The following is an 18,168-nucleotide window of genomic DNA, read 5'->3' on the forward strand; positions in this document are numbered from 1 at the left end:
GAGCCAAGAAAAAAATAACTATTGGAACAGTAATTTCAGCTATAATGAGTGTTGCTGAACATTATCCATCTTATAGTTTTAAAAATCAACTCATTAAAAAGTATCATATTAACAGGGACTTGCAGTCATACAGGGTGTTCGGGATAAATTTGACATATTTATTTATAATTAATTATATTTTTCCGTAAGTTACATGTATTAACACACACTTCTCTTCATTTAAAAGTTTGGACCCTTCTTCATTCATATACAAGATGTCAGAAAGGATGGATAGCTGGAACCCACCTGAATCATGGAAGAGAATAACTTGTATCACGATGATTCGTGCCCGCCATCAAAATAAGGATATTACGACTGCTGCCCAATGCTCCCTGAATACAGTAAAAACAATCAGGCATGAACTAGAGACTTGCAATGGTGACTACGAGGATGTAGCAAGAAGAAAGATCCCTAGCAGACGATCTGATTGCGTTCGTACAGCAGAATTCCTCGCAAATCTGCAGGAACAGGTGTTGAAGAACCCTGGCATTGGAATTCGGGCTTTGTTCGTGGAGTTGCTAACTGTAGTCAAGCCCTGGATAACAAGGGTAGCCAATGGTAGGCCGTATGTATGGCAGCAGGATTCGGCCCCTTGCCACACCTCTGGGAAAAGTCAAAAATGGTTGTCTGAAAATTTCTACGACTTCACCAGTCCAAATGTTTGGCCTCCAAACTCCCCAGACCTTAACCCCATGGATTATTTTGTATGGGGCGCAGTTGAAAAAGACACCAATCGCACTTCCAGTAATACAAAAGCCCAGTTAATGGATAAAATTAAAACAGTTTTTGCGGCCCTTCCCAGGGAGACTGTAGCATCAGCTTGTTCGAGGTTCCAAAGCAGAATTGAAGCTGTGATCGATGCTAATGGTGGTTATTTTGAGTAAATCTTGTTGATAGTATTGTAATTAACTCTGCCTGTAATGTTTTTTTGTCAATTCATTAAATTTAATAGATACAAAGAAGATTTTCTTTTTCCTTACGAAACTGTCAAATTTATCCCGAACACCCTGTACAAGTCTACAACACAATCATAATGTTTTCTTTTTAATGAGTTTTAAAAACTATGGTGATAACATATCGCATGTGAAAACAATGTTTGCAGGAAAGATAGAAAAGATGAAGAAAGAATGTGCATTACTTGTTTCCTCGTACTTCATAAGATGTCATCGTTGGATCTCCGACAGCTGCACCATCAGCTGCAAGAGATGAATAGTGTAGCTGTAATGTAATATTTTTAATAAGTTTTTGGAAACAGAAGAATGACAGATACAAAATATTGGAACTATGAGTATGGATGTACTAACGGTAAATGAATAAAGCACAAACAACATTGTCTGTGAGATAGTGGTTAGCTGAACCATCCTCTTCTGGATAGCATTAAGTATATTAATAAGGTTTTTTTTTTGGCATGCCACCTTAAAAGTTCTACAAAAAAAGGCAAAGGTAAATGTCAGTCCAAGGAGAGGAAACTGGACTTTATATGAGGATCTGGGTTTGTAGCAGCATTCCCTCAGAGAAGCAATGAGAAGTACTGTACAAAGCGCCTGAGATACAATGCTACATTAAAAGAAAACACATACAGAAACTATCTGATAGCACACCATTCCTGTGGTTTCTATGAGTCTGTTATTCACTCATTGTAGGTCAAGTAAGGGGGTATTGTCATTCCACTGAAGAATAGTGATCAGTATTTAAGGCACTGGTTGCAGATGCCCAAGTTTTCCAACAATCATGAAACCAGCAGCATATATACATAATCTGTATTATTTGTATGCAATGCCTTGATATAATTATCAGTCTAGACATTCTCTTTTCATCAATATTTTCTGTCAGGACATTCTTGAATTATTAAAGAAAGATTTCCCTAGACTAATTATTAAACATTTTGAGTTTATTATTAACTGAGGAACACTTCATCTGGAAAAAAATATGCAAAGATTATATGGAGGAATCACTCCTTTTCCTGACTTTGACATATTATAAGGTGATTTATTTAGCATATGGATAAAAATACAAGAAATTAATAAGCTAAATTATATACAATCTGCCAATTCAGCTAAGCAATCAGCACACACCATCAAAGCAACCATACTGGCCTGAACATCATCTGGGCCAACAAGCATCCAAAGCTTAGGCAGAAAGTATGTTTGAAAAGTTCATTACAAAGTCTCCAAAACACTTTTACAAGGTGATAAAATATATATATATATACTGGGGTTTTATAAGAAAATGGAAACGTTTTTATAAAAACTTTTTGAAAGAATAAATAAACACACCTGCTAATCTAGTTGGCTAAGTGTTACAGTATCTGGTCTCTAGGCGGTGAATTCAAATTCTACTGTGGGCATACTTCATGCTTCCAACAAGTAGGATGATGGTGATCTCACACTGGGTGCTGAAATTCTATCTCCTATTTTATTTTATTTTCCTGACTTTGCAGTAAAAACAGTGCCACATACTGTGATCTAACACGTAAGCCCAGAAGAGGTCTAAGTCCACAACGATATCCTGTGCTATTATCTAACTCCAGACCTAAGTAGCTTGAAAAAGTTTCATGTTGGTCTCTAAAGTAGAACAGTTTCTGGATTATATATAAAAAAAAATGAAAAAATATCAAAAATGGTTATCTGAAAAAACCTTATCCCCCCCCCCACCTTCCATGCTACAGCACTAATGTACTATAGGTTTACATCTTGGAGGTGTAATTACATTATTAAAAACATTCATAACCAGGAACCTTTTCCTAATAAGACACAAGTTTATTACTACTACTGTATACCTATAAAACTTCTGATTTTTAGAAGCCAAAAAATCCTTCAGTTCAAGTTTCTCAACTTTTTTCAAATTTCATATTTCAAACAATCAGTTTGAAATATGATATTTGAAATGAGTACAAAAATGGCATATTATTGTGAGTGAGAGCAGTGAAAAGGAAAATGATAGAAGGTTGCAATTAGTTTTGAATTGATATGTAATCCATTTGCTAAGTTTGTACACCTTTCCCAGGCAATTAAAATCAAAGTTTCATCACTCACACAAAATACTTCTGTAGACACTTGGCAAGTTTAAAACAAGCACTGAAATCTACAGACAACATAAGAGAGTTAATAATACTTATTTAATAATAATGATAACTAGTAATTAAGGAATTGACAGCATACACTAGAAATATAAATTAAATAAACTTTAATATATACTTTCCGATATTTTGGCAAACGTCACGTTGCCATCTTCTTGGGAACTTATTACAAAGACAAGTGCACACAAGTACTACATAACAGCAAATGAGAACAGAAGCTAGGAAGCTAACGTTTTCCTAAAGTCCTGATGGTGCCCCCTGGCAGGCTATATTGGTGGTTCTTGGCCTTTGGGCTGAAGTTCTTCTGATAAATGTTTCCCAAATTTGGGGCAGTCTCATGCATCCAAATTTGTTGAGGTTTGGCATGTTCCTAAGGGCTGAGGCTGATTCCATGAATAGTCTTTCATATTTGAACTTGCTGCGGTGTATTACTGTGGCTTTCTTCCATCTTATTCTGTGGCGAGTATCCAGAGCGTGGTCTGCAAGCCCAGAGTGGCTGTACTTGTGAAATCGGATGTAATCCTTGTGTTCTGAGATTCTGATATTTGCTGTCCTGCCTGTTTGGCCAAAGTAGGACAGTTTACAGCTGCAAGGGACCTGGTATACACCAGGTAGGTATAGGGGAAGTGGTTGGTCTTTAGTGGAGCGGATAAGGGATGCCAATTTTCTATGTGGTCTGTAACAGGTGGTCAAGTCATGTTTTTTTAAAATTTTATTGATTTTTTCCGAGGTGCCTCGGATGTAGGGAATGGTGATGGATTTAGAGCAATCTTTTTTGTGAAGGGGAGGGGATGGTGGGTTGTGGATAACTGGGTTAAGTATTTTTTGGATTCTTTTTTTTTGGGGGGGGGGGGTAGCCATTGGCTGAGAAAGTGTCACGGATGTGATTTAGTTCAGTGGTTAGGGCTTGATCATTTGAACAGATTATTTTTGCCCATGAAAAGTGTCTTAATAACTCCATATTGTTGTGAAGAGGGGTGATGGGATTGTTGGTGAATGTATCTGCCTGTATGGGTGGGTTTTCTATAAACTGAGAAAACCAAGGTTCCATCAGGTTGGCAAGTAACTAGTATGTCTAGGAAGGGGAGGTTATTGTTTTCTTCTTTTTCCAGGGTGAACTTGATTCTAGGGTGTTGGTTGTTTAAGTGTGTTAGGAAGGAGAGGAGTGAATCCGGGCCATGTGGCCAAATAGCGAACACATCATCAACGTAGCGAAGCCATATGGTAGGTTTTTGTGGGGCTGAGTTTAAGGCTTCTCTTCAAAAGTCTCCATAAAGAAGTTAGTCAAGGGTGGGGAAAGTGGTGAACCCATGGCTGTCCCCTCTATCTGTTTGTAGAATTTTTTCTGCCAAACGAAATAGCCTGAGTTCATTGTAAACTGAAAGAGGGCTGAGATATCGGGAGGAAATTTAGCTTGGATTAGCTCTAAGGTTTCTTTGAGGGGGGGGACATTCGTGAATAAGGAGGAGACGTCAAAACTGACCATTATGTCATTATGTTGGAGTGTAAGGTTTTCTATACTGGCTTTGAAGTGGGCTGAGTTTTTTATGTGTGATGGTGTGTTGCCAGTATAGTGTGAGAGCGCTTTGGCTAAATGCTTGGCTAGTTTGTAAGTGGGGGAATCAATGCCATCCACTATGGGACGTAATGGCACATTTTCTTTATGTATTTTTGGGAGCCCATATATGCGGAGGGGGGTCTAGAGTTATAGGGTTTCAGTCTGTTGGTAATCTGCACAGGCCAAGAAGTGACCTTCTTAAGGAGCCTATGGAGTTTTCTAATTTGAGAGTTGGTGGGATTATATTCAATAGGGAGGTAAGTGGATCGATCTAATAGTAAAGCCTTGAGCTTACCTGTGTAGTCATTAAAATTAAGTACCACAGTGGCGTTCCCCCTTATCCACTTTGGTGATCACTATTTCTTTGTTTCTCTTCAATTCTTGTAGTGACTTGTATTCACTAATGGATAAGTTGGATTTTGGAGGCTTTGCTTTTGTGAGAACACAGGCTACATCCAATCTGATATCGTTGGCGATGTGGTTTGGAAGGTGGCGAATCCCACGTTCAATTTGGATCATTAATTTCTCAGCAAGGTAATTTCTTAGGAGCAATGGCGAAGTTGTGACCACGTGACAGAGCATTGAGTTCTTATGGCTTCAAGATAACTGAAGAAAGGTTAACAGTGTTGGTTTGTAGTTTAGGTTTGGATGCCGAGTTCTTTATTAATTTATCAAACTTGTTGATATGTCTCTCCGTATTCGTTCGAATTCTTTATTAGCCGCTGCACACAAGACGTCATGTAGGAATGACCAAAGCTCGTGATTAGGCATATGTGAAAGCTCATTTTCTAGCGCTAATATAGCTCTGTTTATGTCGGCTAGGGAACCGCTTATAGTGGTAATTTGCTCCTGAAGTAAAGCCTGGCTCGCCCGGTTGTAGATACGGAGAGCTTTCTGTGAGATGAAGCGGTGTTTAAATTTTACACAGTTAGGGATGACTTGATTATCCCGGCAGCATTTTATGAATGCCAGACGGTTAAGTTGTCTGGATAACTTTAGCTTCAGTTTGCCATAATGGCGGGCCTTGCATGCGAAGGAATCTCCGTGGATGATCATTATTCTTGTTTAGAAGCTTATACATCCCATAGCGGATGGCACTGATTCCCCCACTTACAAACTAGCCAAGCATTTAGCCAAAGCGCTCTCACACTATACTGGCAACACACCATGACACATAAAAAACTCAGCCCACTTCAAAGCCAGTATAGAAAACCTTACACTCCAACATAATGACATAATGGTCAGTTTTGACGTCTCCTCCTTATTCACGAATGTCAATAAGGAGGAGACGTCAAAGAAACCTTAGAGCTAATCCAAGCTAAATTTTCTCCCGATATCTCAGCCCTATTTTGATATTTCGGCAACGTGACGTTTGCCGAAATATCGGAAAGTATATATTAAAGTTTATTTAATTTATATTTCTAGTGTACGCTGTCAATTCCTTAATTACTTGTTATCATGTATAACCAGCATATAAGCCTCTCAACTTATTTAATAAAGCATGCTATTTTAAATATTTTGATCTGAATATCTGTTTTTACTGATAGTGATCTGTAAAAACAGTCTGTTTTTACAGATCACTATCAATAAAAACAGACTTCAACAAGGTAGAATAACAACAGTGGATTTTAAAAGATATGAGCCACATGCTAGAGATTAAATTAAGTGTTAATAAATTGTGTCTAGCTGTTTCAACGTTTGTTATAATATATCACGAGCACATAAAAACTTGTTTACTTGGCATTTGTGGCTAGAACTCAAGGTGGCTTTCAGTCAATCACCATCAATAGTGGTTAGTTCTTTTGTCATCAAATGATCCTCTCCTAATGCATATCTTGCTGGTTGCCACTGTAGCATTTGTGTTCAGTTTACTCTCAAAGTAAACATGCTTAATCATAATTACTGTAAATATCTGATTTTCATCACTTTTTTTACTAATTCACTTAACTACACTCTTGCTAAGCATCAGCTGATCCAGTCACCTGCACCTTAAATGTGTCAATGGCTATCAGCCATCTATAATGGCTTCTAGATAATTTACGTTAGATTACTAACTATATATAACCTGCATAAACCTTTTAGCCAAATGATATTTTTTGGAGCATTTTGAACAATTCCTCAATACAGTTAATTCTCACCTTACCATCTGGCTGAAACAAATATGATAATGACATATTTGCTGTTCATTTTCCAATACATCTGCCTTTTCTAAACCTAATCTTAAGACAACTTAACTGCACCCAATTTCTTACCTAGGAAAAAGACATATGCTAACTCATCTGTTCTTCTTCACATCATCATTTCAATCAAAAATCAGCCAAGATAAAGTGCTAGGTCAATCGGGTAAAATCCTATTACTACAACCAGATATAAACTTTGTTAAGTCAACATTTCTTTTCAGTAACATCGACAGTACTTTCTTCAAGGATTACTGAAAAATTACAGATCTCATTCATCTATGCCAGAAAAAAATCACTTGTATATCTATTCTTTTTATTCAAGGTATTTCTGAATGCATTGGCATACTATTCAATTCTATCTTCATTCATCTAATTAGCAAGTTAACTTCCTTCTTATGTTCACTTGGGGATCAATTGGAACATTTTGCCTTATATTAGAGTGTATCAGATCCCCCTCTTCCCGTGTTTATCATATTTTGGGAAAATAGAAAGATTAACAGGAACTGAGAGGAAAATAAGGACTATATATATACACATATACATACATACACTGCTTGGAGAGAAGTCAATGGACACCATAGCGTGAGGAACAACAGCCATGGCACTAATTGTAATAGGATGTAGGATCTCGTTTTGCTGTGATGACTGCAGTAATCCTACGGGGCATACACAAGTGTATGGTAACATCAATGGGAATTTTGGATTATTCTTCCTGTAGGCATGTAATGCAGTCCTGAACTGTTCTGGAGTGGATGTTCCTTGACCTCACTCAATGCTCCAGTTCATTCCACAGATGTTCAAATAGAGTTGAAATCAGGACTCTGCAGAGGCCAGTAAGTGTGGCAATGTTCATGTCCACAAACCCTGCAGTAACAGCAGTAGCATTATGGCACTGCACTGTTTTGCTGAAACAGACAATGGTCAGTTCTAGTGAATCACCACAAAGTAGGAAGCACTGCATTATCCAGAATATTCAGATACCTCTCGGAGGTCAGTTCATTGCACCACAAACACAGGTCCAAGGCCAAACAAGGAAAAATAAGACCACACCATCACACTGACACCTTCAAATTTCATAGTTGGGGTTACGAACTCTGGTAAGAGACGTTCACCAGGCACAGTCCATCTGTTTGTTAGAGGGTGAAGCATGATTTGTCACTCCATAACACAGCTTCCCAAGCTGCCATGTCCCCGCTATACACATTCTTTGCACTACTGAAGATGATGCAGCATGTCAACATGGGACTTGCAGTCCTGCCATGGAAATCCAAGTTGTGAGTTCATGTTCGAAACTCTGTTCAACACACCAGCTAATGAATGGTGGTTTTACATAATATCCTTCATAGCACCCTATGGCTATGTTCGGTGAGCGTGGTGGGTTGTCCACTGCAGACAGAACTTGCAATTGACTTCCTGTGCTTCCATCTCAGTATAGTATGACTGTGTTGATCTGGGATTACCCAATTTGTCAACAATTTGCTGAACAGATAGGCATGCAATGTAGCATTGTATCACAATGCATCTTTCAAACTCTGTCAGTTCCCTACTCACAGCCATTTCATCTGGACACGGTTGCACTGATTTCGGAGCATCATATTCCTCCAATTTATACTAACTACGAACATGTAACTTGTTACGTGGCATGATTCACATTGTCCATGGGGGGGGGGGGTCCATTGACTTCTTTCCAAGCAGTGTACACACAAACACATGCCCGTGGCAAATCAAAGGAGGGGAATCTGAAATCCTTCCCTTTCCACCTTACTTAAGAAAGGTGTAATATACATTTCTGCTGAAAGATCATTTCACCACCAAAATTAAAAAAATGGATATTTAAATATTGATATAAATTCATATTACATATCATCCTTTGTAACACACCTTAAGTCACGTCTTCTGAGTGTTGTGGGTTGTCCACTGAAGTCAACACTTGTAGTTGGCCTCCTGTGCTTCCATCTCAGTATGATATCACTGAACGTTGACCTGGAATAGTCCAATTTGTAACAATTTGCTGAATAGATAGGCCTTCAAGATGGCTTCCTTGCCTCTTTCAAACTACTTCAGTTTCCTTCCCACAGCCATTTCACCCGGACAGAGCTACACTGACTTGGGAGCATTATATTCTTCCAATTTATACTGGCTACAAAAACATGACTCATTACATACATGAAAGATGCATCTTGCCAAAATTAAACATAAAAGCCATGTTCTAATAGAAAGACTATAAATGAAGCTGTTAAACTGCACAGACTTTACCTAAGCATAAATAGTCTTTTTCTTTTCGAATTCTGTGGAACTGTTTTACTGAGTACTGCATATCAGTGATTTTTTATAAAGGATGTTAAGCATAGTCAGATCTAATAATGGATCTAATAGCTTTAGGTCATTTCAAGACCAAAATTAGATGAAGAGGTGGAGAACTCCAACCCTGGAAAATTGACCCAATATCAAATCTTCACCTTCTCATGATGTGCTTAGGCATTTGTATGGTGTCTATATAATAAGCATATACATGGATACTAAAGGAACAAATATATGCCAACAATTTGGAAATAACAAATCAAACTGTACACTGTACTAGCTTAAACTACAGACAAATATGCTATATGAAGAAATGTTATGTGACTGCAGCATCACCTGGTTAAATAAGATGGCACTGTTTTTGATGGAAGAAGGGTGAACAATAATAATAAAACTACTGAAATGACCTCAAATCCAATAAAATTGAAGACTGGCACACAACATAAGAAACATCAATGACATGATGCTTGTCAGCAGGATGTTAATTTTTTGTTTTATAATCTGCATGTAATACAGGAAAGAGAAAAATAATGGTATCATAAAGAATGAGCTGACCAAGATGGAGTGTTTGCAGCCCTCATTCCCTTGATCCAATGTGGCTCGGGCTCCAACACTGGTGAACTTCCAACAGAAATCTACAGATTTGAAGATTTGATGGAAGAGATGTTGGATTCAAGCAAGCACTGGATGCCAATGGCAGACTTTTCAAAGTCTGTGCTGAACATAACTGTGTAAATAAGGCACCTTTGGTGGCATAGTATTTCATCTTTATCTAATGTAATGAAAGTCCTATGGCATGCAGTTTGGTAGCATAATTGCTACATTCAATTGGGATCCAATTAGATACTGTGCTGTCAAGGAAGACAGCAGCAGCAGACCCATTAAGGACTCTGATTTTGATCTGTCTGTATAGTACAAAATCAGATTATTCTGCTCTGTATATTTGAAAGAGCTGCTGGTAGACAGAAGGGGTGGAATGTTTCCTTTATATGAACAAAGAGAAGCTGTAACTGAATGCAGCTGTGCCAAGGTGGTGGTGTATAAAGAAGCTTTTGTTTAATGTTGTCTAATATGTAGAACTCTTTTAGGCACAGTTCAAAGGGACATATGACAGTCTCTCACAAGGTGTTTTCCTAATTTAGAGAAAAAATACCTGTCCAGGTGTGATGATCTGGCAGAAATTTTATTTTGGATACATACTGCAAAGACAGCTATTGTCAATGAAACAAGAGTGGTGGTGGTTCATATGCTTCGAAGTGAAGACTTGTAATAAGTGATGTCCAGTTGTGATTCTAAATTACTTTATGGTGAAAAAGAATCCAACCACCAAAGCACTATGAAGTTTTGATCTACACCCTAGGAGATGGAAAACAGCCTTCACAGGCTGTTTTCCATCTCCTAGGGATCATATATGTGGGGCAGTAACATTAATTTTTTAGTTAGGTTTTTTTTTTTACTAAATATGAGTCTTAAGAACTATGCCGCAACTGGGATTATTGTTGGTTAGGGTCTTAATAATGGATCAGGAGAGAAGCTGTGTTTGCAATAAATGTGCAAAGCAAACACAGTCTTTTGTGGAGAGAAAAGCAACCTGAATCCATTTGAAAGCGTCCAGGTACAAAAGTGGTCTATGGCTTGCTGCAACTGTCTTTCTATGATTCTCATATTGTAAGAATGCTAAAAGATTGTAAAGCCATTTGCAAAGAAGGCACTACTTATGGTAGAAGAAAGTTGCTCTGGTATTGAGTTTACTTTGTAAACAGCATGATACTTAAAACTGACCATTGTAGGACTCCTTCCCCCTCTTGGAGAATTGGGAGAGTGGGGTTCCCACTCAGATTTTAAAAATTCAGTCAGAAAGTTTTTTGATAAAAAGAGAGAAATTCCTAACACCAAAATTGTATATACCTTTCCGCATGCCCAACATCCAAGCTATATCTTAAAAGGTGCTTTTTTAAGGAAAGCATCCCTAATGGATGTTTCCAATCTAATGAGATGATCAAATGTTGAATGATGTTTTCAGAAGTCAGATAGTTTCTTAGAGGGGAGGGGGTGTCACTCTCTAGAAACCACAAACGATGGGAGTTAACCATATTTTTCAGGATCTTACACAGACAGCCAAAGTTACTGGATAATAATCTGTTGGAATTTTTGGATCCTTGAATGGCATTAGAAAAATAATTGTCCTTTTCCAGGAATCGAGAAATAAGTGTTTACATATTTTTTATGCAAACATATAAGTATTAAAGAAGCAAAACAGATGAGCCATGTAAGATGATGATAGATGTTTAATCATTTCATAATGAATGCCATCTGGTCCATTTAAAGTGAATAGAGTTTGATATTTTTTTGCTTTGCTTTTGAAGGCCAGGAACTTGTGGGGAGGATTTTGATGTGCTTTGGTAAACTTTCCCTGAGAGTATCTGCAACCAGAACTGATTTTCGTACATCCATTGAGTTTTACAATCAAAAGTGAGTAAGTGATATATCTCATCTTCATTTTCTAGATTTTATCCCAGACATCTTTGATGATGATCTGGTTATAGATGTGTCATGTATCCAAGAGTTCGGATTTGTTGTGAGGTATTTCTGGAGGATATGCAAGCTTTGTTCTCAGCTTTCTTGGCTGCTGTGCATTCAGCATTCCACCATGGTTGAAGGAAAAGGTGCAACTCCAGATGTTTCAGTACTGCAATTAGGATAGCCTCCATTATATGCTATATAACATGATTCACTATTTCATTGATAGAATATAAGATGACTATCAAAGGATCAAATTTTGTTAAGGAGGAAACGGTAGACCAGTCAGCTTGCTCTATTTTCCATTATGATATCTGAGATGTACATGGATGCCTATGTACGCTATCTCATGTAAATGAGTGGATATTACACTCTACAACCCTGCCTTGTTTATACAGACATGATCCTACACAAAGTGCTGTGGCTATTCAAAACCTTCCATTATAAATATAGGAGCAATTGCAACATGAGGCCATCAAAGTCATCCTAGGAGATATATGCACCAGGTAAAAAACAGATGCAGCATACAGTAATAAGAAATCCACCTAAGAGGTGAATTGAAGATATCTCTAGGTTTGTATTGACTGGGACTTTGTGAAGAGAGAGAGAGAGAGAGGGGGATATGGGTGCCTATAAGGATGGGGAAGGTCCATCTCTTATGATGTCCTTACAGATGCTGATAATATTCTGTAATGTAGGATCACTAGATTAAGTATGTCTTCTATATGCAAAAGCACACTGGTTTCATGTTTCTCCATAAGGGGGCTTGATGTCTATATTCTGGCCAAATTCATAACAATACCATTGTAGACATAATTTCATTATTTTTTATTTTTGTGATATATTTATTTGGCTTCAAATTCTACTCTGTCCACTGGGTATAATTTGATGACACCTTGGATGGTTTTTGTTTGATTTATTTTCCTCTCAAGGGCAGAGGTGTCAATCCTATCTATTAGCAGATCTAGAGGCCTGTTCATTTATTCTTGAAGATTCATGGTCCATTATTTTTCTAATTAGTGGACTTTGGTGTTTTTGGCATTGAAGCCATATATATATATATATATATATATATTTTTTTTTTTTTTTTTTTTTTTCTGATTCACTCTATTAAGACTGAGTATATCACATCATTCAGAGATAATGTAGCTGTGAGAAAATGGGAGAATCATGAATATTAATATCTCCTTAGCTATTTTTTTAACATCACTTTTCCACTAGATGTTGTGGTATATTTCCTCCTTGTCTCCTGATACAGTATGTTCTGCTCATCTTGGTCTTTTGAATATCCTTTTCTTCCTTGATCTCATGGTATTTATTCTCACGATCTTTGTTGCTATAACAGACACAGACTGCAAAGCAATGGCAGGTAGTCTGCATAACTATATTTGGCATTTAAAGTAGCAAAAAGGATTCAGGATATAGAACTGACAGGACAATTAAGATACTCTGCTTTCATTGATACTGGGAGTGTTAAAATGTAAGGATGATATTCCTGTACCAGGATCTAAGATATCATTCCTATATATGAGAATTCTTCTTGTGGTTATTACTCCTTGATATCTTAATTCAAAAATCCAAATCTTCTCATCAGAAACATCAAGAAGGTCTCACTCAAATGTTATTCCTCAAGCAAAGTTCAGAGTTTTGCTAATTCCCAAAGCTGATACTGCATGACGAAGTTGTTCAGATTGTTTCCAGGGAAATGTTTCAATGAGAATATCACCTGAATGCAGTTTTTTATTTTTTTTTTTTTATTTTTTTTTTTAAATATCTATCAACCATTCTATATAAAGAAGGATGATATTTTCCTGTTATAAGGTGCACCTGTTGAATGTATAATTAGATTAAAAAAGATGGTATATTTGTAAGTGATTCTGATGTTTTCCTTTTCTTGTTCTTATTGTTTTCTGATGTTGTTATGATTTCTGTACTTTGTTTTGCCTTGTTGAATACTCTTGATAAATCCGAGTATTAAAGACTCATTCTCAAAGGAGGGAGAATTCAGCACAAGATCTTCTCATCAACCAAAGGGGCCACATACGAACACCAAATATCTGGCAAACAATAATTGTGCTCAACAGTGGAAAGTCAGAATTATCCCATACAACTAGCACCACATCATTGAGCCTTGTCCTGAGATCATGGAGGAGACTTACTGCTGCATTGTTGATGCAGGATTCCTCTCTACTCCTTTCCAGATAATGACAGGTCAAATCACATGGATCACAATGATCAGAAAAAGAACTTCACAAAAGTAGAACAAAGAATACAGAAAAAAAAAAACATAACAAATGGGTACTCTAAATGTTGGGGCAAAAAAGGAAGAAGTAGGAGTGTCCTATGTCTATTTCAGAAGTGAGAAATTTGCTTAATGGATAAACCTTCCCTCACTGACTCCCTCCAGTTGCTTTCCCACTGATGCTTTGTTGCTGCATTATGTCTCTTCTATAGACATAATACCTAATAGAACACACACATATCTATAGATATGTATGTTCCCAGGGCTAGTTTGCGTGTTCTGGGGACAAAAAACCAGAGTTTCTGGGTGAAAAAAAACCCTACTTCCGTATGAGACTGGCTAACTCACCTTTCATCGGAAATCAGATAAAAGTTCCTCTCATCATGGATGGGAATCAAACTCAGGTCTTTCTGACCAAAGGGCTTCACTATACCGACTGAGTTACGGAGGCCCATTGTTATATAACAATGTATCAATTACACTGTTATATAACTATATGAAATAAAAAGAACAACATATCATTCTCTCCCAATCTGATGGTTGTTTCATATTAAACTCCAGATAACAATTTCAAATTGAAATAAAAAAAAACATAAGGTAGCTACTAAATATATATATATTTTAAATATACTTAACATAAGGTAACTTACACAGATTCTAGAATCACAGTTTGCTTGTGCACAGGATTGGCCCACAGACTCTTAAAGATGATGCTGATATGATAACGAATGGTAAATTTATCATAAAACTCACTAGTTGCACCTGTAGTTTCCACATCTAGTTGTAAAACAATATTTTCAAAATTAAAAAAGACTGGAAATACTATACCAAAATATACCACTATGTCAAAGTAAATCCTATTTAGTCTTCAACCAATTTTCTACAGTTTGTTACCAAGGAGAGTGTTATTCAAAATGTTAAAAATGAAGTGATGAGTCATCAGTGAGTTGAACAAAGTTTTAAAGATCATATTCAGAAAATTTTCTATTAGAGAGAGAGAGAGGGAGGGAGGGGGAGGAGAAACTAAAATTCACGGTAATGGTAAATATTTATACATTATATGTTAATACACTGGGAGATGAATTTGATTGCTTGGATTATCTTTTAGTCTACTCACAGCATTCATACTAATGCACTATAGGCTAATAGTACATTAGTATGAATGCACTAGCAACTATTAACTATTAGCAACAAGAGTAAACAGGCTACGCAAGATTAAGAAAACAATTACCCCAAAGCAAAAGACTGAAAAAAAAATGAGTGGATGGAAGACATTGAAAATGTGGATAGAAGGAAAAATCAAACATAATAATAAAGGAAATGCAATAAAGATCAAAATGGTAAGATCCTGACAAATCTGAAAGATACAGAAAAGAGATGGACAAAATATTTAGAACTATACAACAGCCAGGATATAATAGCCTTCACTGAGATTTAAGCACACATATGCACGCATGCACACTACAAATAAAAAAATCTGATAATAAATAGCACTTCCATCATGGTCTGATAAACTTTTCTATAGCAAAAGTAGCATAAGATTACATTAAAAATAAGTTATTATAAGGATATGTCACTAGTTTTACTGATTAATGGAGCATCTATGAATTATTTCTAATTTCAACAAAATTTTTTTTTAGAATGGAAACTTTTATGCTGAAAAGTATTATTTTATTAAAATATAAAGATAGTGACCAAATGATATTTGTCACTGTATCTGTAGAAGAAAAAAGCCAACAACTGAGAAAAACAGTAAAAAGCAGAGAAATGCCTGAGAAAAAAATCAAAATAGATCCAAGGAAACCTTGGATGACAAATGATACGATCTCAATGACAAACAAGTAAAATAAAAGGAAAAAGAAGCACAACAACAAGAGTAAACAGACTATGCAAGATTAAGAAAAACAATTACCCCAAAGCAAAAGACTGAAAAAAAAAAGAGTGGATGGAAGACATTGAAAATGTGGATAGAAGGAAAAGCAAACAGAATAATAGAGGAAATGCAATAAAGATCAAAATGGTAAGATCCTGACAAATCTGAAAGATACAGAAAAGAGATGGACAAAATATGTAGAAATATACAACAGCCAGGATTCATATATAAATGAAAGAGGCAAAATAGATGATAGAGGTAGAGAAGAGTTTGGCAGACAATTCACCAACTAAAAATGGACAAGTAATGGGTCAAGATGGTATAAGACTAGAACTGATATAGGAAGCAGGTGATATGATAAAATCTTAGTAATCTGAACTTAACATAAAATGCAATAATTTATTTACCAAACAATGATATTGAATTGAAGGGACAGGAAGGTAGTCATATATGACTTGTGTATTTCTAAGAATTCTGAAATTTTTAAAATAGAAGTCAATCAGTCAGGAATACACACGTCCACTTCTTATACATTGAAGAATACATAAATGAAATAAAACATGAAAATAGTGTCTAATATAATCATAAGTGGATTGCTAATTATGAAGCAGAACAGTCAAGTATTTTGCTGGGCAGAATTCAAATTTTTAGAAAATATAATTTAACTATAAATACTAGTAAAACCAAAGTCAAGGCATGAGCAGATGCCTACCAATCACTACTATGAGCTCACTGAGTAGTGAAACAAAAACAAGCTTCAAATACATTTAGAAAGCTTGATGTTAGTGAAAAAACACAAAGATGTACAACTGCAATGGCAAAAGAACTTTAATCCCTCCATCTCTTCACTGGGCATCCACAGATGCTGTATGGTTACTCCGATGCTTGGTGATGTGCCACACCAGGTTTCTCCATATAGTCCTGTTGTATGATTTTCTGGAGGCTTAAATTCTCTGAAGATCAGTCACTCTGTACATGCCATCCATCCATCTCAATGACAGTCTAGCCCTTCCTCTTTTTCCAAGAACTTTACCGTCTATTACTGTTCTGAGAAGTCCTCCTTCTATCCTTTCAATGTGTCCAAAATATTTTAACTTTCTTCTGTCAATATCCTTAAGGAGCCTTAAAGTTCTACTGATCTTTTCTAACATCCATTCATTTGTATGCCTTTCACTATATAATATCCCCAGCAGCCTTCTGTAACACCACATCTCAAAAGCAGCTATCCTTTTCTTATCTGACCTCTTTAGGTTCCAAGTCTCATATCCATAAGTCTTTGTTGGAAAAACAACTAAATCCAAAATCCTCAACTTTGTTCCCATGGAGATAGATCCATCCTTCTGGATTTTAGACAAGTCTCTGACTGTTGTTTAAGCCATTCCTAATCTTCTGAACAGCAATTCTTCACATTAATAATGGATCCCAGGTACTCAAACTTGCTGACTTCCTCAATTCTTTCTTCATTAAGGTACATTTGTTTCTCAAGAGCTTCTCTCTTTGTCTTTTCTTTGAGAACCATGATCTTTGCCTTGCTAGGATTGAGCTAAACTTCTCTGTTATTACTGATCTTGTTAACTTTATCAAGAATTTGTCCTAGTTCTTTCTTTAACACAGACTGCCAAAACAAGACAATAGAAGAATGGAGGCTAGAATCATTTCCATGATTCATGCAGAAACATAATTTGACATCTTAGAAAGAATAACAAAATGGGCAGCTTATATGAAAAGGAAATACTTATAAATTTTTCTTATTGTTCATCAGAATGAATCTCGTACTGAGTATGTAGTACAAGCATACATAACAGAAAATTCAATAATGTAATATAAAATCATGAGTTTGATTAGAGCAAAACAGACTGATGGCACAAAAAAAAGCTCAAACAAAGTGTGATATAAAAATATTCATTCAGTGAAATGAACAGTGTTAAGGCACTCTCTCTCTCTCTCTCTCTCTTTATCTCACAACAGGGATAAACAAAATCCAGAGCTATTAAGATCAGCATAATATAGCAATGCTTCCTGCACTCGTTACACACTTTTCTATGAGCAATCTAAACATGTTCATTATTCACACTTGAATCCTTTAAGAATTTTGTGCTTGGAGGATGTAATATTTTAAGCAAGTGTCCAGACTGTTCTGGATTATGAATTTTTATGTTTCTCAATGAACAGCTGCAGATGTTTTGGATTTCATGATTAGATGCTGATTATCACGCATATTGTTTAGAGCAGTGTTTCTCAACCTGTGGTACATGGACCACAGGTGGTCCGCGATGATGGGACAGGTGGTCTGCAGGCAGACTTAAATTAATTAAATAAAGATATATATTTTAATTATCCAAACAAAACAAATTAAAATTGAATAAGTAAGTAAAA

General features: G+C 36.3%; 1 protein-coding gene across 1 annotated transcript in view; it reads right to left on the reverse strand.

Moving 5' to 3' along the window:
• The window catches only part of Ube4B (Ubiquitination factor E4B), a 418,857-nt gene that overhangs the window by 68,319 nt on the left and 332,370 nt on the right, over positions 1–18,168 (reverse strand). Inside the window, exon 20 of the mRNA XM_090393738.1 lies at positions 14,570–14,696. Coding sequence (XP_090249864.1) covers positions 14,570–14,696 — 127 coding nt within the window. The remainder of the gene's footprint in view (positions 1–14,569; positions 14,697–18,168) is intronic.

Source organism: Typopeltis vanoorti, chromosome 1 (assembly GCF_054136105.1).
Source record: "Typopeltis vanoorti isolate ZY-2024b chromosome 1, IOZ_Tvanoo_1.0, whole genome shotgun sequence".
Taxonomy (NCBI): domain Eukaryota; kingdom Metazoa; phylum Arthropoda; class Arachnida; order Uropygi; family Thelyphonidae; genus Typopeltis; species Typopeltis vanoorti.